This window comes from Panthera uncia, chromosome F2 (assembly GCF_023721935.1).
Source record: "Panthera uncia isolate 11264 chromosome F2, Puncia_PCG_1.0, whole genome shotgun sequence".
Lineage (NCBI taxonomy): Eukaryota > Metazoa > Chordata > Mammalia > Carnivora > Felidae > Panthera > Panthera uncia.
In genome coordinates this window covers 29,657,316-29,683,853 of record NC_064812.1, presented here as the reverse complement: position 1 = coordinate 29,683,853, position 26,538 = coordinate 29,657,316, and the positions used below count along the sequence as shown (strand labels likewise).

Here is a 26,538-nt window from a genome sequence, read left to right as displayed (position 1 = left end):
TGTTTGGTTAAGCATCTGACTTTGGCTCAGGTCATGATCTTGAGGTTTGTGAGTTCAAGCCCCGCATGGGGCTCTGTGCTAACAGCTCACAGAGCCTGGAGAGTTCTGTTTCTACCTCTCTCTGCCCCTCCCCTGTTCACACTCTGTCTCTCCCTCTCTCTCTCTCAAAAATAAATGAACATTAAAATATCAACAAAAATCAACTATACTAGCCATGGACAATTGCAATTTGAAATGGAAAGAAATTATTTAAAACAGCATAAAAATCATAAAACATGAGACAAACTTTTAAAATGTATGACATCTGTGTGCTGAAAACTACAAAATATTAATTAATGAAATGAAAGAACAACTAAGTGAAAACATTTATCAAACTCATAGATTAGAAGCTCATCTTGTTATGATGTCAGTTCTCCCCAAATTTATCTCTAGATAAAGAGGTGGGAGGACACAGGGAAGTAGTCTTTTAGGAAAAATGAAAATCCAGGGGAAAAGCTTTGAGGTTTACTATTTCTAGCATGTTTCATGAACAAGAGGCTAGAATAAGAAGGCCAATGGGGCTAGAGCAGAGGCAAGGAGGAATTAATAGTCAAGAAAAATAGCAGGCTGCTATAAGGCCTTATATTAAGAATGAGATAGAAGTTGTTGGAAGTTTTCCGAATAAAGACATGATAATATCTATAAGAAATGACAAGTGTTGGCCAGGATGTGGAGAAAAAGGAAACTTGGTGTACTGTTAGTGGCAATGCAAACTGGTGCAGCCACTGTAGAAAAGAGTACAGGGGGGTGGGTTCCTCCAAAGGCTAAAAATACAACTACCCTATGATCCAGTAATCACACTACTGGGTATTTACTCAAAAAAATACAAAAACACCAATTCAAAGGGATACATGCATTCCTATGTTTATTGCAGCAATATTTACAATAGCCAAATTATGGAAGAAGCACAAGTGTCCATTAACAGAGGATGGATAAAGAAGATATAGTAAATATATCTTCAGAGGATTCAGCCATAAAAAAGAATGAAATCTTGCCATTTGCAACAATATGGATGGAGCTACAGTATAATGTTAAGTGAAATATTGTCAGAGAAAGACAAATACCATATGATTTCACTCATATGTGGAATTTAAGAAATAAAACAAATGAACAAAGGAAAAATTCAAAGAGAGAGAGAGAGACAGACAGACAGACAGACAAACCAAGAAACAGACTCTTAACTGTAGAGAACAAACTGATGGTTACCAGAGGGGAAGTAGGTGGGGAAAACAGGTGATGGAGATTAAACAATACACTTATGATGAGCGCCGAGTAATGTACAGAATAGATGAATCACTGTACTGTACACCTGAAACTAATATAACAGTGTATGTTAACTATACAGGAATTAAAAACTTAATTAAAAAAAAAGAAATGATAGGCTCTAACTTATCTTTTAAAAAGCTTACTCTGGCTTTTATATTGACTATATGAGAACAAGGAGTTAAGCAGGAACCATAAGAAGGCAGTTGCAATAATCCAGGTGAGAGATAGGTGTGGTGAGAAGAGGTTAAATTCTGAATATATTTTAAAGAAAAAGCCAAAAGTTATTGACAGATTGGATGTGGGGTATGAGAGAAAGATAAAATTTTTTGGACGGAAAATCTGAACTGATGTAGTCGCCATTACTGAGGAAGGGGAGACTACTGGAGACACTGGTTTGAAAGCAGATTGAAGAATGGAATATTAAGAGTTCAATTTTAACCATATTTAGTATGAAATGTTGTTTAGACATCCAATTAAGGATGTCAAGTAAGCAGTTATGTATATGAGTCTGAAGTCAGAGAAGAGAAATAGGGGGTGGGATATAAACTTAGAAGTCAACAGCAGGTAGATGACATTTAAAGCTATGTATCTTGATGAGATTACAGAGATATTCAGTAACTCAGCTTTCAGGCATTCTAATGTTGCTAGGTCAAAAAGATTTTGAGGATCCAATAAAGGAGTCTGCGAAGTGGCCAGTAGGGTAGGAAGAAAACCAATAGACAGAGTGTCCTGAAAGTCACTGTTTAAAATGCTGCTCTTGGGGTGTCTAGGTGTCTGAGTCAGCTAAGTGTCGAGACTCTTGATTTCTGCTCAGGTCATGATCCCGGGGTCATGGGATTGAGCCCCATGTTGGGCTCCACACTGAGTGTGGACCCTACTTAAGATTCTCTCCCTCCCTCCCTCTGCCCTTCTCCCCCACTTGTGCACACACACACTCTCTCTCAAATGATAATAATAATAAAAAGAATTAAAATGTTGCTCTGAAGCTAAGTAAGATGAGGAAAGAAAATGAACCAGTGTATGTATTTAGAAAGGTGAATGCCATTTGTGTTCTTGATAAAAGATAGCTGGGGAAAGGAAAGTACAAAAGACTGATGTGAGAAGCCATGATGTTTTCTTGCTTATAATCCGTGAGAAAGAAAAATAACAATAAAGGAGAGGGAAAAATTACTGGAATGACAGCCTGAATTGAAAAAAAAGTCATGAAATTGGGCGATCAAGTGCAGGGGTTGGTCTTAGGAAAAAGCACAAACAACTCACAAATAGGAACAAGAGAGAAGTCGGAATATATGCTGTTTACAGGAAACAGCTTATGTTCATTTGTTACTATTACTTTTCTTAGATTCCTATTTTATCTTTGACTTATGAGTCTTTATTCAAAAAATAGACTAACACCCTTTAATTTTCTACATATTTTATTTTTCTACATAATAAAACAAAATGGCTTTCTAGATTCTAGAATACCTCCTTTCAGTCCAAAGAACTTGCTTGAAGACCAAGCAATTCCAGCATGCTGCAAAACTATTCCAAATGGCAAAAATAACTCAGATTCATATAGGACATTCCATGTCCCTTTATTGTTTTTCTTAACTAAGAAAAAAGTAACCAGAAATCCCATAAGGGTATTCCATTAACTGGGATGTGCCAAGATAATATTCCTTTTACTCTATGTTACTTATATCAAATACAATCTCCCTGTATATTAAATATCCTGGGACAAATATACAGGAAGATTATATTTCAATGTTCAGGGAGATAATATTTGACATTTGTTATATTTAGGTCAAATAACATACAGTTGTCCTCTTTTCCTATGATTCATAAATTGGAGCAAGTAAGATTATATCAGTAAACTATTCAGGCTTTTGAAATATTTTTATTTATCAATAAATAATAACCTAAATATTAATAACCTAATATGCTGGAACTACCAGTTTCAAAAATTCAAGTGGTCTTAAATATAAATGAAGAACTATGTTATTTTTCAAAGATAGTGACTTCTAAATTTGTATCTCCCACCTAGACCTTTATAATTTACTGACTATATATACGTATATATAAATACATGCACATAAATTTATATGTACGTATATAAATTGCCAGGAGAATGGCTTGCATACTAGCTGTATTCGAGCTTTTAGCTCAGTAAATTTCATCTGGTAAAACAAAAAAACAAAGCTAATATCATATGTACTCTGATGCTACTGAATGCATGACTATACAGCAGCTTTATTCATAAGGTATAAAACATTGCCAATTTATCTATTAGTAAAATTTAAACTAAACACAATAAAGAATAGTGTGAAATATAACATTAAATTAATAAAATTACCAATATTTTTCAGATCCTAAGACATAATCTTTTGGTTATTAGTGAAATTTCTAGTAAAGGATGCATGTTAGTCTGGGACATGACTGACATTTCCTTCTTTTTACTCTAAAACAGTTCATTTGTTTTCTAGGGCTCACTTAACAAAAGTGGCTTATATTTTCTCACAATTCTAGAGGTTGCAAGTCTAAGAGCAAAGTGTCTACAGGGTTGTTTCTTCTTAGGCCTCTCTCCTTGTCTTGTAAGATGTGATCCTCTCCCTGTGTTCTCTCTATGTTCTAACCTCCTATTCTTGTAAGGAGACCAGTCATATTGGCTTAGGGTCCACCCTAACAAACTCATTTTAATTTAATTACCCCTTTAAACGTCCTATCTGCAAATAAAGTTACATTCTGAGGTACTGGAGGTTGAGCTCCAAAATATAAATTTAGGATGGGGGTCACAATTTGGCCCCCCAAAAAACACTCTAGCTAGTTACAAGAAAAATGCATAACTTGGAAAAGGCCTTCTGGTATTTTTCTTTTCTGAAGTCATAATACATGTTTTTTTTTTTTTTAACATTTACTTATTTTTCAGAGAGAGACACAGAGAGAGAGAGAGAGAGAGAGAGAGAGAGAGAGCACGCATGAGCAGGAGAGGGGCACAGAGAGATGGAGACACAGAATCCGAAGCAGGCTCCAGGCTCTGAGCTGTCAGCACAGACCCCAACGTGGGACTCGAACTCATGGACTGTGAGATCATGACCTGAGCTGAAGTGGGATGCTCAACCGACTGAGCCACTCAGGTGGCCCTGAAGTCATAAAATCTTAATTAAAAGTTAGGCCCATCAAATTAATCCATTGAAATTCTTTTTATTACAAAAATTAAAATTCCCATTCCTAAAATTATCACTCAGTATCGCTCTAAAAACTAAAATTGGTGAAATTTATTTATGAATTATACATATTTCTTTATAACTTACAAGGCATTTCCATACATCTGTTATTGTTTGAGTCACACAACTCTGGGAAACTGACACAGAAATTTAGAAAATAGGACTAGGTCTAAAACTTCTCTTGTTCTTCATACAGTGGCCATTTAACTACATTATGTGACATCTATAGAAGAATAGCAGAGGACAATTTATGTGCACGAGGATTTGGGAGACTCAAAAAGTCAGCATAGATTATAAGGGTTTATCTAGAAGAATGACCTAGGCCTAAGCCCACAGTTACACAGTGTTTTTTCAAAGACCGCAGAATGGTTGTACCTATCATATGGTGGCAGAAGTGGGGTGAAATTAAGAAAGGACAGGCTTATTTGTTAAACTGCACTAAGCTATTCTCCTAACTAATCTGATATTATTTAGTATATAGTTTACAACCAGATTTTCCTAACTCTGATAAAGTAATTTGAAAGCTTTGGCCAATGTTTAAAGTTCAGATGACTTCTAGTAGTGAAGAGTGACTCTGGTAAACTAAAATTGTGTACTTTATTTTTAAGGTTGCAGTTTAAAGAGCAAAGCACATTAATAGGATCAGTGGCAAACACATGGCATTCTCCTTCTTTGGGGATGTCCCTGGAGCTTCACCACTCAGCTTGATCATATTAACTGAATCATTGTTCCACTCACTGAGCCAGTGTGTTCACTGGCTAAAAATTCACAACTCTGCCAACTGTGGCTACCACCATTATGGTGTGCTTTTTCCTGTTGGCTAATTTGCTTTTTATTAAGGAAAACTATAAAACATTGTAATTGAAATTTCTTTATGTAAATTCAGGAAAATTCTTCATGCTAGTTTTTTCATATTGAATTATTTTACCCTGGGAATAAACTCAGGACCTGGCAGGAGGGATGAGCAGAACCATCTTTTAGAAGGGAAACTAAATTTATACTACATGAAATGAGGAGAAAACTTCTGATTAACTAGGCATCAATTTCCTCATTCTCTTGAAGCACCAATAAAGTAAAGGAATAAAAAGAGAACAAAAAAAAAAAATGAAGGGAGATAAAGATGATGGGAGATTTAAATGGAATTCTCTGGGTGATAGAAAGCAGATGGAGAGTGGTGTTCAGTAAATGAAGCTAAAACGTGGGTATACACATAGGACGTTACCCAGAAAAAACATGTTTTTTGTCTTTTTTTTCTTCTTCCATTTTTCTTTTTGGTTTAATTTGCCCTACAGAAACATGGAAAGATTTAGGACATTGAGGCACAGGGTACTGGGGAAGTTGGTAGTGACACTCAATGCTAAAACCAAGGAAAATGGTTGAAAGTAGCTAGATCCTCAGATTTTATCTATTTCCCCACACTTCTAAGCTAAGTATTGCCCTCCCTATTTTCTTCCCACCTTCTACCCTGGAGGATATCAATGCTTCAGCTTCTAGATAATTTACTACATCCCAGAGGCTTTGGAGCACTAATCAACATGAGGTATGGGAAAGGAAATGGGGCTGAGGCCAAAAAGATAAGTCAAAATTTTTATACTGATTGGTGGGATTCTGGCCCCCTTCTGGACCCTGCTCCTGGAATACAGATGTTGAGACATATACCCACCCAGTTAGAAGAATAAGAGAATACTTCTCTGGAGAATCAAATGACCCCCAAAGAAAAGACCTAATGAAACTGACATTGAGAGATCCTAATTAAAAAAAAAAAAAAAAAGCCACACCCTATTCATCATAAACACATAGTGCTTCCATATAACATTCTAGTGACTTATACTTAAATATGAAACAGACAGCTGAGCATCACAAGACATTGAGTAAAGTCTTCAACATGAAAGGCAGACATTAGACACGATAAAGAGAAAATGAAACATCTAAAGAAAACAGACACTGAAAGGAGCAGAACATACTTTACATAGTATTCTCAGAAAGGTAACAGATGATTACTGCTAACTAAAATAAGAACAACATGCTATTGGAAACACAGGGAACAAGGAAGGCTTAGGAATAAAAAATAAGATAGCCCAAAGACCAATTTAATAGAAGATTTGGAAGATGATATTGAAGACATTTCCCAAAAAGTAGAGCAAAAAAGTCAAGGAGATGGGAAACGAGATGAAAAACAAAGAATTTAGAGGATCCAACAAAAGATCCAACTTGCAAGCAAGAAAATGGAGGGAATGAAATCATCTAAAGAATTACACAAGAAAATTCCCTAGAACTGAAATGTGTAAAGAACAGTCCAGGTTGGAACAGGGTATAGAAGAGAAATTAAAAGCAGAGAAAGAAGAAATTGATGATTGAACACTCAAAAACAGTACTGAAAAACTACAGTAAATTTAGACAAATGAATAATAAAAACTGGCAAATGAACACTTTAAGTAATTACTAAATCCAAGAAAAAATGAAAGGTTATAGAGATGGAAGGAAGAATTGCTGTGTTCTAGTTGGCCTATGATGGCAAAATGTATTTGCGTGTTTGAATAAATTTGGGTGTTTGAGAAAAGTAAACCCTATATAAAAAGGGAATGCAAAGGGGAAAAGAAGCAGTGGCAGCAATGACACTGCTATACTGAGGTAACAGTAAACAATATTATTTAGAAATACAGAAATAGCAGGGAAACATACATTTAGAAGAATTCAGTACTTGGTTTGGGTGAAGAAGATAGGCATTATTATAATTACTTCAGCAAAATTTGCCTTAATAAAAACTATGTACATATATTTGATAAAAATAAAAATCTAACACAAAAAGGAAAATCCAAGATTATAACAAGGGGTAAGAGACTAGAAAACAGTCAAGATGTACATATTTCATCTATATGTAAACTTTAAATATTATAAAAGAACTTTTAAGTGTAAAGCTGGACTCTATTTGTAATAGTTTTTTTTTAGTATGATCAAATAATATTTATTTTACTTCACATTAGATTAATGCCTTCATTTATGAAATTTCTGCTTTTGTTTGACATCTTTACACTTACACATGTACTACCTTTTATTTAAAAAAATTTTTTTTTAATGTTTATTTATTTTTGAGACAGACAGAGACAGAATACAAGTGGGTTGGGGCAGAGAGAGAGGGAGGCACAGAGTCTGAAGCAGGCTCCAGGCTCGGAGCTGGCAGCACAGAGCCTGATGCAGAGCTCGAACTCACAAGCTGTGAGATCATGACCTGAGCTGAAGTCGGACGCTCAACCGACTGAGCCACCCAAGCGCCCCGACACACATACTACCTTTCAAAAACAAAACCAAAAGACCCAAACTGTCATACACATTCTACCAAATTAACAATAGTAACTTTAAGAATATAGTTCTGTAAAACTTTGTTTTCAAGTAAGACTAGGCTTACTTCTCTTACCTTAGTCATTGGTTGTAAGGAATACAGATTCACTCAAACTAATTAATTAATGAAGGGAAATTCATTTAAAGGATAAAACACTATTTAAAAAACTCAGGGGCAGGTTTTTTGAGAGACTGGAACAAGGAAACAGAATGCCATCAAGATCTAAGGCTGTTGATTTCATTCTCTCTATTCTCTCCCTCTAGGACCAAAGAGACTTTCATTTATTCATTTTTTTATGTGCCTGAATCAATTTTTTTCTTTCTCTGTGGAGATTTCTGTGTTTCACTTACGCAAGCTCAAACATGGTCATTCCAGGGTCAGCTTTACATGGTCTCCCTAAATGGCCCAAAGCTGCTAAGTAGAATTTCTAAATTCTAATTCCAAATGTTTGGAAGATGAATCTGATTGGTTCAGCTCGAGTCAAGTACCTATAATTAATACAATCAGCTGTGGGTTGTGTTTGGGGGATCTGTCATGTGACCTGACACTCACTGACAGGGACGGTGGAAGGAGAGAAGAGATTAACAAATAGGCAAATTGACTAACACACTTGCTCTACCTTTCCAGCTCTCTTGATAAGGACTCAAAAGGTTTCTTTCCACTCCTAACCCGTTCCTCCAAACAAAATAGACACTCCAAATTGGATTGACTGACAGGTATCCCAAATGAAGTGGTGAAATGCAAAAAGCATAAGAATGTATGTCTCTCTTGTTCTTGAATTTTTTTCTTCACACACATGAAAGTTCTAAATCAGGGAAGTTATAGGAAACTTCTTAGTATTATTTTTCATCCTAGAGACATTCCCACAATTGACCAGTATTTTAAGGCCAATATGATTCCCTGGTGATGTGAGTTATTACTTGATTTTCATTATGGCTATTGATGGTATGACAGTAGATGCTGTGTCACAGGAAAAGTTTCCAGAAGTTATTGTTCATGCTATTGTTGTTTTGCTTTATATTACAGGATTAAAATTACAATTATATTTCCAACTATGTGAAGCAAATTCTTGCATTCCCACCTATTTTATATCCTATGTAGATAAGTATTAAGGAACAGGATTGGCATGAGTGATGAGCTGGAAGAAATACATTAGATTCTAACACAGGAGCTATTTGTTAGCATTATGTTAGCCGTCATTAAAATATCCCATATGCTCTTTTCTTGATAACTGCTTTCATTTCCTTTCGAAGCTGAAAAAAGTAAAATTATGTTAAATGACACTTATACCTTGGCTTTTTTTCTTAAGGATATTAAGGAGAAATTCCAAGGAGAAAGAAACTCTTTATGTGTGGGAAGAGATGTGAGAACACATGTGATTATAATCTCATTGCATTCCACATCTTCATGGACAAGTTAAAGAGTGTTTTTTTTTTTTAATGTTTATTTATTTACTTTGAGAGAGAGAAAGAGAGGGCGTGCGAGCAGGGGAGGGGCAGAGAGAGGAGAGAGAGAATCCCAAGCAGGCTCTGTGCTGTCAGCACAGAGCCCAGCATGAGGCTCGATGGAGGGCTTGATCTCATCAACCATGAGATCATGACCTGAGCAGAAATCAAGAGTTGGATGCTCAACTGACTGAGCCACTGAGGCATCCCCATGGACAAGTTCGTTTTGAGTAGGCAGTTGCTTATTTTATAAACTTAAAAAACCATCTGAGTTTCCTGGCTATCTGGCTGAAAATTCAGAAAAACTGCCTGCGGATTTTATAGATTTAAAGTAGATGGATTAGTGAAGTGTGGATAAAAATGTAACAAATAGCAATTATCTTTGTTTCTTCCAAGATATTATTGTCAAATCTACCTCAGGCTTCTATTTAACTGTCGCCAAGGAAATATTACACAATTTGCCAGATCATCCTTTACTAGAGCTGAATGATGAATGGAAAACAAAATAGAACTAGTCCATGACATGATGACTTCATTACAGTGATTATTTTTAACCACTTAAAGTTAATTTTATTCATGTGTCAGGTATTGTGCTATAGTTTCACAGCCATTTGCACATTTAATCTTCTTAATAACCTCCTAAGGTAGGTATTATTATCTTCTTTCAAATGACATAGTCAGAGGACCTACACCAGGTCATGTTATGAATAGTTGGTAAAGTAAGAAATGAAGTCAAAGTTTTACGATTCCAAGGAATATCAGTGTTTTAATATATTAACTGCAATAGAAAAAAACTTCATAGAGTTTCTTTTCAGCAGTAGCTGTGAGAAATGGCATGTCTGTATATTTGTGTCATATATTTATTCAGATCACAATTTGCATGCCTACAATTTCATTTGAGTGTCTACCCCTTGGTGACAATTTCGTCAGAAACAATTGCCTCCTTATAGGCTTGTCCACTGGTAATTCAAAGACATATTTCAGAAGCTCAGCTACCTAAGTCTTTCAACAGAAAGGGTTTTTATAACTTCATTGAGTAATATACACCTCTTCCCCCCTCAAATGAAAAAAATATATTTATCTTTTCTAATTAAAAAATTGTCTATTTAATTCATGCAACTGCTCTAAGGTGACTATAATCTGAAACTTTGGAGAACTCTCAGAATCAAATCAGTGTACTCTGGTTGAACTTTGGTTTTTCAGTTAATTGTGCTTAGCATGCAACTCAAGTTGATAATCTTGTCTGTGTTGACACTAAAGTATCTGCTTAGTGATATTATGCTGCCAATTATAACAATTTTTGTAAGTAATAAACCAAATTTAGCTCCTGATAGGAAAACTATTTAACTCTTATCATTAACACTTCTCAAAAAATGATATTATCAACATCATTTTTTAATTTCCTAGCATTTTTAGAATGGGAAAACTTTTGTTCAAAATTAATGGCTCAACGTGTTATTAGCTATTCATGAACTAAATGAAAACCTGCAAGACTATCTTACATTTCTAAAAATATATAGTGTAAATGGGACCTCTTGTGCCCTACACTCATATTGAATCAGGCTAGATTAATAATAATGATAAATACCATTTCTGGCCACTCAATTGTTCCTTAAGTTAATACATTCAGTAGTATCATAATTGCGACAATCAATATGTTAAAACAGATTACTTTTCATAAGTTTTATTTTACATGTGGTGTGTTTCATACCAGAGTCAATGTACTACTCTTTTATGTTGAAGAATTCTGATGAGGCAAAAAAACACTATGTAAAAATAGCATAATTCATCTGGAGAGTTTATAATGTAGAGAGATCTATAATTCACAAGGTTTCTATTTTTTATTCCTGCATGTGGGTATTGTTTATCTACTATTTAATTAAGAGGCTGGACTTAGGCTGTGAAATTTACTTGTGAAATTGTTTTATAACAGAAAATAACATGCCTTTACTTCCAGCATTCTATTCTGTATACTATGGTAAGAAAAAAATGGACTAAAACCAGAATATTAAGGCCTCTTTCTTTTTTCCCCTCAGGACAGCAACAAAGTTATAATACAAAGAAAAATAAGAATAAGGAGAAAGATATTTGTGAAGGCACAATTCAGATTCAGAAATCTGTCCTTGTCTGAAGCATTACAACAGACACAGCATGCAGGCACGATCTTTAAGGGAGTCTCCTGTGTCATCAAGGCCCTAGATTACATCATCACTGATTTCATCTTTTCCATCTCCCAATTTTAATGTCTCTGCTTTTCCAAAGGCTGCTGTAATTTATCCCATGGGTTCTCAAAATAAGTGACATTTAAAATAGAACATGGCTTCTGTGTTTTCTTTATTGTCTTTGCCATTTGTCGATACCACACCTATTTGAAGTGATAACAGTACCTTCTGTTCCAGTTCCAATGAAAATGCTCTTTACATATCCACTGTTTTGTCAAGAACTTTTCTGATTCATAAAATGAAACACTAATAATACATTTATGTTGCTTTAGTGTGCAATTTAATAAAAATGAACTTTGCTTAATTTATGAGACAAGAGCTATATTCAACATAAACATGCCAGAAGTGTTTTGCGTCATGTGATGATCCTTCAACTATAATTTTATTTTTCTTCTTAGATCAGACTAGAGCAACCCCTCCCTGAACATGTTTTAAAGACAAACAAAATTACAGTAGCTCTTACTTTCTAATATGTTCACTCCCTCAGGGTTTTGAATCCAAAATTCTTGAAGAGGCTAGTAAGTCCCAGCTGAGAATCATGTGCCAAGATGTTCAGTGACTTTTTTTTTTCCTTAAAGACACAGATAGTAAGGACAGGAAACAAGTTTTAGCTATTTGGGAGTGTTTCATTAAAAAAAATCTAGAAGGTGCCCCCTTGGAAACAGGTGAATTATCATTTCAAATCTACGTGACTTATCTATCTGAAAGTAGGAAGGGACTTAAGAAGTTTCAGCAGTTCTCAAATGTGTCTGCCATGTGGTGCCAATTCAGGTAGAAGTTGTAACTGGTCTCTGGTAAAGAGGTTAAACACTCCTTCTCAGGGACTATTCTTTAGTGAATCTAACTCTTTTGGTGTTAAATAGCAATTTTAAGATAAAATTATTTGACGCTAAACTGTGGTTATTGCTTTTAATGTCCTCCCTTAGCAAAATATAAAGTTGGCAATTTATATTGACTCCTTCACCTTTTCCTGGAAATTTTACTGGGTCATAAAGCCCCAAATAAGTAAGCATTGATCTAATGGAGCTTCTGCCTTTCTACAAATAATTATTGAGTCTCTGGGGACAGATCATGAACATAACACACAGATGTTGAATGGAGCTTAGAGTCTAGTGCTAGACACAAATGATGATATATAAAGATTATAATACAGTGGGATAAGTGCTTTTAGGGAGAGAGAATACTGGATGGAGCATATGAGCAGGGCACCTAACCCCAGTCTGGGGAAGTCAGACAAGGATCTCTGTAGGAAAGAGATACAAAATATGAAGTACAGTATCAATATACTTTTTGATTTCCTCACAGGTTTTGTGAGGAAAGTAACTCCTTCAAGTACCTGTCTAGGTACTTGGAAAATTAAACCAAAGTGTTGCTTTATCATCATGGAATTAGAGCAAACAGGTATAACGAGGGCCTGCTGAATTTTGATGTAATAATCATGCCCCAGCTAATACAACAGTTTTTTAGTGGGCAGATACCAATTTCTCTAGACACAAGTCAGTGGGATAACATTTTTAAGGTAAGAAATGACATTCTCTTTTTCTGCCTGTCTCTCTGAGAGTGAAACTTGCCTCACCTTCCTCCAGACCCTGAATTTACTGTCTCAGGGAGTGTCAGGGAGAAAACTGGGAAGTCAGGAACCTCATCTCTCTGGTTTTGGTTTTCAAAAATCATCAGAGAGGATGTATGTAGGTGCCTCTGGAAAAATCACAAGACAATGCCTGGGGAATAAAGCATTGAGGATGAAGGGGTATGTTCCTTGAGACTGAAATATTGTTCACATAGGGTTGGGGAATGGAGGCCAGAGTGGTAAGGAAGAGGAGTCTCAAGGGGAGCTGATAAAATTCAAGTTTGGAGCCTCCTAGGGAGAGAAGCCTTATGTCTCCTCAGGATCTCAAGGAGGTGAAAGGACCCAGAAAAATAAAAGACTGGAAATATGCATAAGGAGGGAACCTCCAATGCCCACATTACCCAAAAGTAGTTAGGAGAGCCACAGGACCTGGAGGCACTTGTGGAGAGAAACAAGGACTGCACTGCTAACTGGACTTAGGTGGGCTTCCCAATGCCTTGAGACCACATAAACATGACTGGTATAGAACTAGTATGGCTGTACTGGTTGATAAATTATCAAAGTACTTTGCATTCACTGATAAATAGACATTTACCCAGAATCACCTACCCTCCCCAAACTAAAGGATAATGCCTCAAGTAGCAGAGGAGGCTCCAGGATGCTTCATAAGCACTAAAGCCAGTATCTATACCCCTTGTGATTGTTTGGTATTAGTTATCTATTGTTGTATACACTTCATTCCAAAACCTGGCAGCTTAAAACAACAATAAACATTTGTAATCCCACATAATTTCTGTGGGTCAGGAATTTGGGAAAAACTTAGCTGAGCTGTTCTGGCTAAATATATATCATCAGTTTGCACTCACTATGTCAGCTGAGTCTGAAGTCTTGACTGAGAATAGAGGACCAGTTCTAAGATGTGTCACTCACATGGCTTGCAAGTTGCAGGACAACTCAGCTCCTCACTATGTGGATCTCTCTGTAAAGCTGCATGATTGTCTTCATGACATGGGAGCTTTCTTCCCCAGAATGAGTGATCTAAGAGAGAGCAAGGCAGAAGCTACAATGTCTTTTATTACAGCTTCAAAAGTTATACTTCATCATTTCTGAAATACTGACAACACAGGTCACCCATATTCAGTGTAGGAGGGGCCATACATAGGGTGCTAACGAGGTCAAAATCATTGGGGACCATCTTGAAGGCTCCTATCACAGTCTGTGACCTTGCCCCATGGTTTGTTCGTATTCTAAATATCACTTTCACATTAAGTCAGAGTAGCCTTGAAAAAGGAGAAGGCAGCAATGCAGGGGCAAATTCCAAACTGAGATTAAATTTTTGTCTTCTTCCAAGAAGATACTCAAATAGAAATTGAGTTTTATAAAAATGTAAATTTTGTTCTTACACACCTGAATTTGTGCATTGAGATTCATAATCTCTGGGTCCCATGTAACTGTTCCCTGAAAATAACCACTAAAGTTTTTGTTCACCACTACTCTTTTGTTGCTTTAATTCTTTCTTTAAAAGGTACGGTCCTTCAATAACTTTGCTTATTCATTTGATTCTGGGAAGCACTCTGCCTTCTCCCATTAGGCACCGATTTCATTATATCATTCATTCTGGCAGGCCAGGATATGAAGCACGTGTAATACCCTTTTTAGAAGGGCATCTGTGCAGTGCAGCAAATGCTAACTAGGACCACCTTGGCATTCAGAAGGGAGAAGTACAGGTTGACAGTGAGGGCCTTTGGATTTATGCACCATTCATATTTCAGACCTGTAATTAATTTTGTTTTTTGGTGGTAAAGTATTAATAAAATTTGGCCTTACTTAAGTTTATTAACAAGCAATCATCAATGGTAGTATGGCAGCTACTCAATGAATTATCAAGGGGCATTGTGAGTACAGTATCTTTGGAATTCTCCAGTACTTTATGGAGATCTTGAGTTCTAGAATTTTAAAACTGCTGCCATTTTTCAATTATACTGTTATTCTTGGAAAGATGTTTAAAAATTCTAAATTACTTGTATATATTTGGAATCCTACTGAAAAAAGAAAGAAATATGAAATTCTAGGTAATTTATCAATGGCAGTGGCATGAATTCCAATACCAAGAAAAGAATGAATAATTCCTGATTAGTGTCTCATAAAAAAACAAGCAAATTTTCATGTCTCTGTGGGCTATATATAATCTACCATGTTTTTTCTTCAATACAAAGCAACTATTGCTGACCTAGTAATCATATGCTGGGAGAAGACATTCTGTGGAGTTGAAATGAAATTTCCATGCCTACTAGCTATGTTAAACAGCTTCTGGGTCTAGCTAGTTTTTCAAGAGACTTACTTCTGAACAAAAAATGGAAGATTACACCCAGAATGGAATAATATTAATAATAGTTCCTGTGGCAGCTAGGGAGGGGCACCGTCAGAATCTCGCTTCAAGAAAGAACTTGCTATTCAACTGCAAGGGAGTTCAAGGAAGCTGACAGCCTCTAGTTATTAAAGCCTTCAAAATTTATCTCAGCCTCTGAGCAGGCAGCCCCTAGCCAACAAATGAACATGTGGTAGTTCTGGGGCCTGGTCATTTCTGCCCAGTGTAGGTTTCCTCTAATGGGTAATCTTTGCTCAGGAGCTTTTTTATTGAATTGGCTAATACTTTGTCAGATCTAAATCATGGCATGAGACTCTTTCTGTCCAATCCAACTTCCTACTCTCTTTTCTTTCATGGGCATCAAATATGCATCATCTGAAAACTTTCCCCACCCAAGCTTTCCCTTCCCAGAGTACAAAATGACAAAGCTACTTTATACTAAGATCCTACTCTGGGAAGGGGCATATCATAATTTATTTGGGCGAGTTATTTAACCTTTCCAAACTATTCCCTTATCTGCAAAGTGGGGTTGTTGTAAAAACTACATGAAATAATCAACAAAGCAACTTGTTAAAGGCCTCGTACATAGTAAGTACTTAATAATTGGTATATAATTGTAGAGTATTATACCACATGCCAAACTCTGTGTGAGAAATTCTGTGTTTATTACTTGTAATCCTTGTTATAATCAGAAAGTATTAATATGCTCATTTGACATATGAGGAAAGTAGGGTTCAATGAAGTTAAAATAACTTGCTCAAATTGCTTAATCACATAGCTAGAATAGGCAACCTGGGGTTAGAGAGCAACGTACATATGTGTTGGCAAATAATCCATGGCTGTTACTTTGGAATGTAATGAAACTGCATACCTTCTATGACATGGTATGTACAATTTGTAATTAATACAAACTACTTTGGGGACTTTCACAACTTTTAAGACTGTACACTTAACTCCACCACATATAGGACATTAAAATCTGTCAATGGATGTCTAAGACTAAGCATTTGTCTAAAAGCTTAGAAGAACTGTATATGTCACTGTTGCTCTCTAATGACCACTACTGAGTTATTCTTGTAGAATGGCTCTCAGTCTGGGTTTGTCTGATGTTTTCTCAAGATTAGATAGAGGTTATGTTTAATATTCTATACTCTTGCTATTGCTAGAAACTGCATCAATTGAAAACACCCGCCTTTGACAGCTGCAGCTCCCACCCCACCCACAGAAATGCTCAAACCCATTATTAAAAGATGAAAAAGAATCTGTATTGGAAGTATAATGGCAGAAGGAAGTTAAAATATTCTATTGCTCAAAAAATCTCCAGTGAGGGGCGCCTGGGTGGCTCAGTCGGTTAAGCGTCCGACTTCAGCCCAGGTCACGATCTCACGGTCTGTGAGTTCGAGCCCCGCGTCGGGCTCTGGGCTGATGGCTCAGAGCCTGGAGCCTGCTTCAGATTCTGTGTCTCCCTCTCTCTCTGCCCCTCCCCCATTCATGCTCTGTCTCTCTCTGTCTCAAAAATAAATAAACGTTAAAAAAAAAATTAAAAAAAAAATCTCCAGTGAGATGGCAGCAATTTGAACTGAGTTGCAGCTTTAAAGCACGCTTACTTTGTTCCCTACCTCACAGTTCCTAGATAAAGAACCACAATGAGATATCACCTTACACCTGTCAGAATAATTAAGCTCAAAAAGACAAGAAATAACAAGTGTTGACAAGGATGTGAAGAAAAGGAACCCCTGTGCACTGCTGGTGGGAATGTAAGTTGGTGCAGCCACTGTGGAAAATAGTATGGTGGTTTCCCCCAAATATTAAAAATACAATTACCATATGATCCAGTTAATTCCACTACTGGGTATTTACCCAAATAAAACAAAAACAATTCAAAAACATATATGCATCCTTATGTTCATTGCAGTATTATTTACAATAGCCAAAATATGGAAGTAACCCAAGTTACATCCATCTATGGATGAGTGGATAAAGAAAATGCACAATTAATACACAAGTAATAATTCTTCATTACTTAGCCACAAAAAAGAATGACATCTTGCCATTTGCAGCAACTAAATGGACTTAGAGAATATAATGCTAAGTGAAATAAGACAAAGACAAATACTATATGATTTCACTTATATGTGCAATCTAAGAGACAAAATAAACAAGCAAAGAAAAAAGGAAACAAAAAAGCAGACTCTTAAATACAGAGGATGAATGGGTGACTGCCAGAGAGGAGGTAGTTAGGGGGATGGGTGAAGTAGATAAGAGAGATTAAGAGTACACTTCTCATGATGAGCACTGAGTCATGTATAGAATTGTTGAGTCATTGGACTGTATACCTGAAACCAATACAACAGTATGCTAAATATACTTCAACTAAGAAAAAATAATTTTAAGTAGAATTTAAAAATTATGTTACATAAGTTTAAAAAAACATTTGACATTGTGCTGTTTCTGCAGGTATGAGATAGAAATGGATGAGGTTGGTAGAATGGATTTGGGGGATGGGCAGTTTTCTTAGTGAAATTCTGCCAAGAAACCAGACTTTTTCCCAAATAAATTATTGGAGTTGCCCAAGTAAGCTCCTGTATGTGCAAAAAAGCATACAATTTATGATCTGTAAGATAAGATGGACACTTAGTGCCCACTGTTGCTGCTGGCATTTCAGTCAATTCTAGCCAAAAATGGTCAGCATGACCATAGAGAGAGAAAGATGACCAGTAGAGGAAATGAACTTGTGCCCTGATGGCAAGGCTGATACATCAGAGCTTTAGGTTTGAATGAACAACTTAAGCCACTTGTGGCTAGAATGATGCTAACAAATCACAGAAGAGAGACAGTAGAAAAACAAAAATTGTGTCTGTAACAGAGTAACATGTACTTAGACAAAAATATGTAAGTTAACACTCAGTATATTTTTATGTGAATTTACCCATAATGCAGTTTCTTCATTGTGAATAAATACTTTTTTGAACATTTCTTCAAGTAAAGAATTTAGTTATAGTTCTATTGCAGAAAATGAAGTCTAGATGGGCTCTAGAGACCATCAGATCACTGTAATAGTTTGTAAAGACTCCTGGATGTTTGGTACCCAAAAGGGATGTTTACAAAAATGCCTTTCTGCACAAGGACTGTTTCATATGCACAGGTATATGTGTGTATCAGAACAGAATATGCACTTTGGGGAAATAACTAAGTATCATTTGAAAAAGTGGATTCTTAAGTATGGTTATAAATCTCAAAAAGAAACAGCTCTAATTTATTGCTTATGTGGGAGAAATTCTGGGTGTACTCTTTCTGGATGTACTTTCCTCTTCCCTGTTACAACTATGGCACAGAGCAGTAATTATCAGTTTGTGAATTCTACTATGAAAGGACCAAAGTGATCTCACTGGAAATGTTTCCCAGAGACTCTCCTTTATTTTCTAAAATAATATAATTGGGATGTGAAATGAACTGCTGGCACATTTTAAAACATATATACTGCAAATAATGGCAAAGATGGAAAAACTACAAGTGCCTAAATGCTACAACTGTGTCAGCAAAGGGGGTATAGGCTATCTTGTTTGCACAGGGCATATAAAATTACAAAGTCTGTAAAAAATGTAATAAAAACAATGTTCAGAAGGTTCCTAAAACAACTCCATGTTAATCTGGCTTTTGGTAAATAAAACTCTAAGGAAAACTTCCTTCCAAATGTGAATGTATCACAGTCAAAATCTAGTGACACGGAATGAAGATGAAATAAGTAATATTTTCCCTTAAATACAAAGGGATTTGTGGTTATGATTCACTAATTAGAAACAATAACACGATTTAAAAGCTATAGTAAATTCATATGAAAGTTATAGTGATACAAATTTACTTTCATGGATAATTGTCATAGTAAATAGAAGTTATAAACTGTGCTACATAATGTGGGATATTTTAATTCACTATGATTAAGACAGAACAAAACAGATAGTAGATTCTAAGTAAATGATTTGATGATGATGTTGGATATTGCAAAATCAATTAAAATGGTATTATGCTCTGTCCTGTTAAATGATGTCCATTTTATAAATGTCATAAGGTTTATTACTCTTAAGAAGTTGCTTTAGTCTTTCATAATGTCTGAGATAGTAACTGAATTAAGTAAACTTTGATCATAAAAGAGAAGCACTCCAAAGTGCTTTGTGGGCCAATCAGGCTTAATAAATAAAGCTTGTCCCATCTCAAAGAAAATAAAGTCTTACTCAAAGTTATTCCTTTCTGAATCTAGTTCATTCTGATGTATTATCATTCTAACTATTCAAACATGAGCCTGTAAAAAAAATGAAAATCATACAATAGTGTCAAAATAAAAAAAGCATATCATAAACCATATTCATGTGCTTTTTTCATTGTTTAACTGAGATCATTAAATGAGATAGCATTTCCCATGGTGTCTAATGTGGTATAATCCAATATTTGACTGCTTGGATATTTCCTTGGTACTTGTCACCAATGCTGGGGAGTGTTCAGTCAAAAAACTGAATTAAGTATTTTTAACATACATGAATCAAAGCTTCTTTTCCAAAGAAGTGAGAGAGTGAGAGATAACATTTTGAAAATATTTTATAAAAGTAAATTTATAGAAAGTACACTTGATGTTTATATTCTCAGGGTTATGGTTTTATCTATAGAAGATATTTCTTTTTAATTTACATTTACAATTACATTATAAAATGTTAGAGAAGAATAAAAAGTTTTGTCACTGACATACCAGTTTTTTCCTGAGTGTGCTGAGCAGGGCAAGTTTTATTAGATATCTAAAATGTTATGATATATAAACACCATCATTTTCCCGCTTCAGGAAGTACTATTGGTAAAAAAAATTTCCCTTAAATATATTTTTCCTATAAATATATCATCTTTTATCTAGGATCTAAACAGCTGATCTCCTTCATATGTATTTGCCATCTTTGTTACCCACTAGTGGCAAGAACTTGAGCAAATTATCACTTCAGGGCCTCAGATTAGGAAACATATACAATGTCCAATTGTTTTTCAAAGTACTGGCATTACCCCATTAGTGGGTTGCACCTAGTGTTTTTAGAAAACAAAATAAAATTGACTCAATTTGAATAGAAACTATAGAGGACAAGACACATTGTAGGGCTAGGTTGTAAATTTTGTTTCGGTTTTATATATAATGTACACATACTGTGTGATGTAAAATGTATTTTCTTAATATAGGTTGCAGGTGAAAAAGTTTGAAAAATGTAGTTTTAACAATTCATACATACCTTTTAAATCTAAAATGAAATCGTTCAAATTTCCAGCTAAAAAATTCTGAAAATGACCTCCTTTAACACAATGTCATAAGGTTTATTGCCTGAGAGACAGTAGCAGCCAGTTACAAGGGCATTTAGTTGAAATGACTAGAGAATATTTACCCCCTTAATTAGTTGTAGTTGTTAATATCCATTGTAAGTATTTAAAAGATACCTCCTTGGGCTTCCACTCCCTCAAGAAATCCAACAAAATGTTGGGCATAAACAATTTAGTACAAATAGTAAATTGTAGATGTATGTCACAAATACATATACCAAATACTGTGTTAAGTGGCTGGGAGATGTTAAACAGATAGGTATGGTCCCAAACTCACTATGTTTATAATTTTTAGGAAAATATAGATAATATAAAGAGAGAACCTCCCATCCATAACCAAGGAGTAGAAATCATATGTTCACTACTATGAAACATTATCCTAACAATCACTTATACAAGCTGTTATGTTTTTGAGTATCTAACTCACTCATTCAACATTTACCATATGCCAGGTGTTTTCCCATGTTCAATTGACAAGGCTAAGATGACAAAGTCTATACTCTCAAGGAACTTAGATAATAATGAAAAATACAGAAAATAAGTAAACAGAAAAAGTGATAAGTGTCATAATGATGCAAAAGGCATTAACTAGGAGCCACTTGTTATTGGAGAGTCAAGAAAGGCCTCTTCATAAGTAGATCGTTTTCAATACAACTGAGATATGAATGACAAAAAGAAGACAGCCACTTGAAGATATGGAGATGAACATTCCAGGAAAAGGGGTAATGGGCAAATGCCAGACTAAAGGCAGATAGGAGTCTGGCATGTTTGAGGAATAGGGAGTAGGGAGAACGGCTTGGGTCTAGTGAAGAAAGAATGGTAGGAGAGAGCCAGACAGAGTAAAGCCCTGTAAACTGTGGTAAAGTGTTTACAGTATATGGGTTTATTGTCTGGGGGAGTCATTTGAGAGCCATAAGCAGTCAGGTGAGAGATGTTTGTGGCTTAGACTGAAGTAGTAGCAGTGGAGATGCAAATAGACTTTGGGAAAATTTTAGAAGTACAATACAGAATTTGCTGATAGACTGCATGTAGGGGATGGAGAATCAACAATACTTCCTAAAATTTTAGTTTGTGCAACTTAGGTGGACGGTGTCATCAACTACAGTGGGGAAGGGCAACTTGGGGGGGCATGGTGGCAGGAATCCAGAATTCTGTTTGGGATATGCTAACTTAGAGATGCATATTAGCTATCTAAGTGAGTATGTCAAAAAAGCCAAACTAGGTTCAGGGGAGAATTTTTGGAGTCATCAGCATATTTATATTTATAGCCAAAGGACTGGTACCTCCATGGGAGTGTCATGCAGTATCCTTTAATCTTGATAACAACTCAAAGTAGATATTTTCTTTTTATATAGATATAATTAACTCCTTTTTATAAATGAGCATCTCTGGTGCTTAGAGATACACATGCTGAAAGTCACACAGCTACTAAATAGAGCCTGGACTCAAATCTGTGTGATTGAGTCCTTGTTTCCATCACACCAAGTTGTTTTACTGAAGAATTAGAATATGTGAATTTCTTTTATTTTTTAATAAAATTTTTTAAGTGTTTATTTATTTTTGAGAAAGACACACACACACACACACACACACACACACACACACACAGTGCAAGCGGGGGAGGGGCAGAGAGAGCGAGACACAGAATCCTATGCAGGCTCCAGGCTCTGAGCTGTCAGCATAGAGTCCTACAGTGGGCTCGAACCCACCAATGGTGAGATCATGACCTGAGCTGAAATCAAGAGTCTGACGCTTAAGTGACTGAGCCACCCAGGCGCCCCAAATATGTGAATTTCTGAGCGGAGGGTTTTTAATTTTTTTAATGAAGAACTTCTAAAAAGTTCTGTTTACAGAAAATGAAGCTCATTCAGAATCTACTCCAACTGTATAAGTTCAAGTCTTTTCTGCCCTTACATAACTTGTCTGTGGCGGGTGCCATTGATAGTTGTGTGTGTGTGTGTGTGTGTGTGTGTGTGTGTGTGTTTTCTTTTAAAATCGTACTCCCTTGGTTGTGGGATAGGACTCTCTTTTCTCCTTTATCTTGATTGCCTGTTCTTCACTGACCCTTAACTACAGGGATTTTTAGGCTTCTTTCCTCACTTTACATATTCTCTCTTTACGATTTTGTTCCATTATTTTAAAATACTAAATATATGCGTTTGAATTTATTATTATTATTATTATTATTATTATTATTGCTTCTCCTCCGGACAGCTCTTCTTAGCTCTAGTAAACTACGTCTAAAAGTTTCTGAAAGCAATTAGCTTGGTGGGAAAGGGTGGGGAAAGAGGGCTTCCTTCCCCCTCCCCCCCCATTTGAGATTACAGAGGAGCGACGTGCAGGGGCTCTGATGGTTTCATTCGTACATTTATTCAGTATTTCTTTCATTCATTTAATTATAAGGACTTACAAATTGGCTGATCTTACGAGATTTCAAATCTAGAGTGGCAGACAGTGATCCAGGTTGGCACGAAGACGTTTCACGTGAACATTAAGAAGTCCTCGGCCACACAAACGTTATGTGCAAAGGCAGAATCCCGCTTAGTCCCTCAACGAGATTAATAAAAAATTTTGGAGTGTATCAGTTTAGTCGAAATTCAAAAGGATATGGAAAGCAAATCCCATTTAGGAAGTAGGAAGATTGCGGACAAATAAAGGATTGGAGCAGCAAATTACATTGCAGCAGTACCTGAAGAGAACAAGATACTGACCGGGGAGTGGGGAAAGAATGAATACACCCATGTAAAAACAAGAAAAAGAAAAACCGGGTGTGGCGCACATTAAAAACTCACAGCATTTACTAAAACTCCCCGGTGAAATAGTCACCTCATCCCACGCCGACTCCCGCCTCCAGCGGTTAGCCGCTCTGTCCTCCGAGTCCCAGAGTGCCGCTCACCACCCAGCTCGCTCCGCCCCCTTCTCCAACAGCCCCTCCACCGAGCCGCGTGCACGTGCGCGGAGGATCCGGCCCCCTCCGCTCTCTCGACCAATGAGAAATGGTGTCGTAAGTCGCTACCGCCCGGTCGTAGGTCACGTGACGGTGTTTCCCCTCCCTCTGACCCCCTGCCTCCAGGTTCTGAGAAGATGGCGAAGGTCTCAGAGCTTTACGATGTCACTTGGGAAGGTAACTGGGAGCAGGGCGGGTGCGGAAAGACCAAAAGTCCTGGGAAGCGGTTCGGCAGTACCTGCTGCCGGTGGAGGCCTGGGTTTTCCGGTCTGTCTTCTGCACTGGAGCTGTCTCTCGACGGGCCAAGTTGAGAAGAAGGTTGAGGCCGGCTCCTTCCGTGGCCCGGTCACAGCCTAGAATCCACGGTGTTCCCTCGCGGCCCCCCCACCCCCCACCCCGGTCCCCAGCTTGTGCTCCGATAGACTCAGTGACCCACATACCTCCGTTCCAGTACAGTGGCCCGGGGCAGCTTCCATTATAAAGCGGGAGGGACCTGGGGCTGGGGCTGTCACACATTTTATAGTGGCTGCTGGGCGGCGAAGAGGAAGCGGGGTAGTTGCTTGCTGAAGCTTCCCTGCAGCCAAGAAATACAGGGCCTGTAGGCCCTGTATTCAGTGCTATGTAAGGGTTACAACTCTATGAAGGTCTATGGAAGAGTCACGAACAAATCTGGTTCTTCTACGTGCTACTTTACATTTTGTTCTCTCTGCATAACTGGATCTCTGATTTCTCTTAATTATTCGCAGCCCCATTCTCTCTGAAAACACATTTATGCACATAACACAACTTTCTTCTTACTTCTTACTTCCTAGGAAGGGGTAAAGAACTGGTTATGTTGGGCATACGCTCAAGTGTGGTAGGTTTCTTTACCCATCCTACTTTAAGGTGGAGTGTGTTCTTTAAATTTGGAAGCAGCCAGACTTTGAACCAATTCTGTAAGAGAGATTTCTCTCTTAAAAACTTCAGTGGGAAGCATGGCTAAGAGGACAGCTAAGAGTTTCTCTAAGGCATGAAACTTGTGTAATTGAAATTTATATTCCCAGCATTTAACAGACTTCAGTAGCTTATTGGTTTAGTGAATGCCTTCTTCAGATGTTTAAACAATGACCTAATAACATGTGGACTGAAAGTTATATTGACCATTTAATGGTGAATATATCTATCCAGTATTACAGAATTGCAAACCTGTATGGGAAAAAGTAAAATCCCATTATACTTGAACTGAATTCAATAATTTATTATTGGTTTTGTGGTCTCTAGTGCACTGTGAACCTCAGTATTTCTACCTGTATTTGGGGAATTACTTATATTAAACAAAAGTATTAACTGCTTAGTGCTAAATCTAGGATATATTAAATAACACACAGTACCTACCTTCACGGAGTCTAATGGAGAAGTCTAATGGAGTTCTAATGGAGAAGACAGTCTAATGGAGAAGACAAATCTGTAAATACATAGTTTTAAAAAGCTTGTGTCAGGATATTTACTAGCCAGGTGGTAGATATGTGGCTGTTATTTTTATTTATTTATTTATTTATTTATTTATTTATATTTATTTATTTTTTTCAATATATGAAGTTTATTGTCAAATTGGTTTCCATACAACACCCAGTGCTCATTCCAAAAGGTGCCCTCCTCAATACCCATCACCCACCCTCCCCCCCCTCCCCCCCCCCATCAACCCTCAGTTTGTTCTCAGTTTTTAAGAATCTCTTAGGCTTTGGCTTTCTTCCACTCTAACCTCTTTTTTTTTTTTTCCTTCCCCTTCCCCATGGGTTTCTGTTAAGTTTCTCAGGATCCACATGTGGCTGTTATTTTTAATGCTACTTTAAAAATGTTTCAAATATTTCATACTTTTTTTTTCTTTTTTTAAATTTGTTTTTCACATATTTCATACTTTTTAGAAAGTGCTACTTTGAAGGTATGTTCAGTATAGGTTTATTAGATGGTAGGAACAAGTAGGTGTGTAACTGTCATACCTACCAGCAGACAAGGTGATTTAACTGGGTAACTTGGACCTTACCCTGTAGGCATTCTGATGAGAAGTGATGTAATTAGATTTAGAATAATAAATATTAACTACTTCACAGGTTTAAACAACAACAACAAAAGAAAACATTAAAGTGCTTTTAAACTATTAAGTGCTTTATAAAAAAGATGGTTTAGCTCTTGTCTGTGTCTCCAGCTGTATCTTAAAACTATTTACCCCCTTACTCTATGAGCTGACTATGCTGACTTTTGTTGAATTCCCTAAACCTCTTATGCTCCTCTTGTCTTAGGGCTAGACAGATGTTATTTCTTCCACCAGGAGTGTTTCTCCCTTCTTGCCCTACACTTGCTACCATTATACGTTACCATTTCTCAGAATTCCCTTCATAGGTCACATACTTCAGAAAGCTTTCCTTGACCACCCTACCCCACTCCTCCACTAAAATTTTTAAAAAGAAAAAAAATAGCAAAGTCAACAAAATATACCCTGGTCCTTTGACTCCATGTCCTCATACTACTGAAGTACTTACTCAGTTTGTTAAGTTTTAGAATTTTGTTTCCTAGAATGAAGGGAGGGACCAGGCATATCTTGCTCTTATGCTAGACATTTTGGAGGAACTCAGTAATGATTTGTTGACTAAATGAATTGTTAATGACATTAATAATAAACATTAACACATTTTCACAAAAAGACTGTAAATCATTTTTCTAGTGTTGGAATCATTCCTTTTGTATCTAAGATAGACTTAGGCAGCTCACTATACTAATAGGATATGTTTGCTTGTTTGTAAAATGAAGGT

The 26,538-nt window shown here is 36.5% G+C and overlaps 1 protein-coding gene and 1 long non-coding RNA gene across 6 annotated transcripts in view; one reads left to right on the top strand and one right to left on the bottom strand.

The window, feature by feature from the left end:
- LOC125924765 (uncharacterized) overlaps positions 1-23,735 on the bottom strand; it is a 116,432-nt gene extending 92,697 nt beyond the window's left edge. For both annotated transcript variants that reach the window (XR_007458551.1, XR_007458552.1), the window contains exons 1-2: positions 23,629-23,735; positions 14,016-14,123 (exon numbers count right to left, since the gene is read on the bottom strand). This is a non-coding gene — a long non-coding RNA (uncharacterized LOC125924765). The remainder of the gene's footprint in view (positions 1-14,015; positions 14,124-23,628) is intronic.
- Positions 23,736-23,825: 90 nt separating this feature from the next.
- Positions 23,826-26,538, top strand: part of EMC2 (ER membrane protein complex subunit 2) — a 50,973-nt gene continuing 48,260 nt past the window's right edge. For all 4 annotated transcript variants that reach the window (XM_049633526.1, XM_049633527.1, XM_049633525.1 and 1 more), the window contains exon 1: positions 23,826-23,926. In XM_049633526.1, coding sequence (XP_049489483.1) covers positions 23,887-23,926 — 40 coding nt within the window. In that variant the 5' untranslated portion in view covers positions 23,826-23,886. The remainder of the gene's footprint in view (positions 23,927-26,538) is intronic.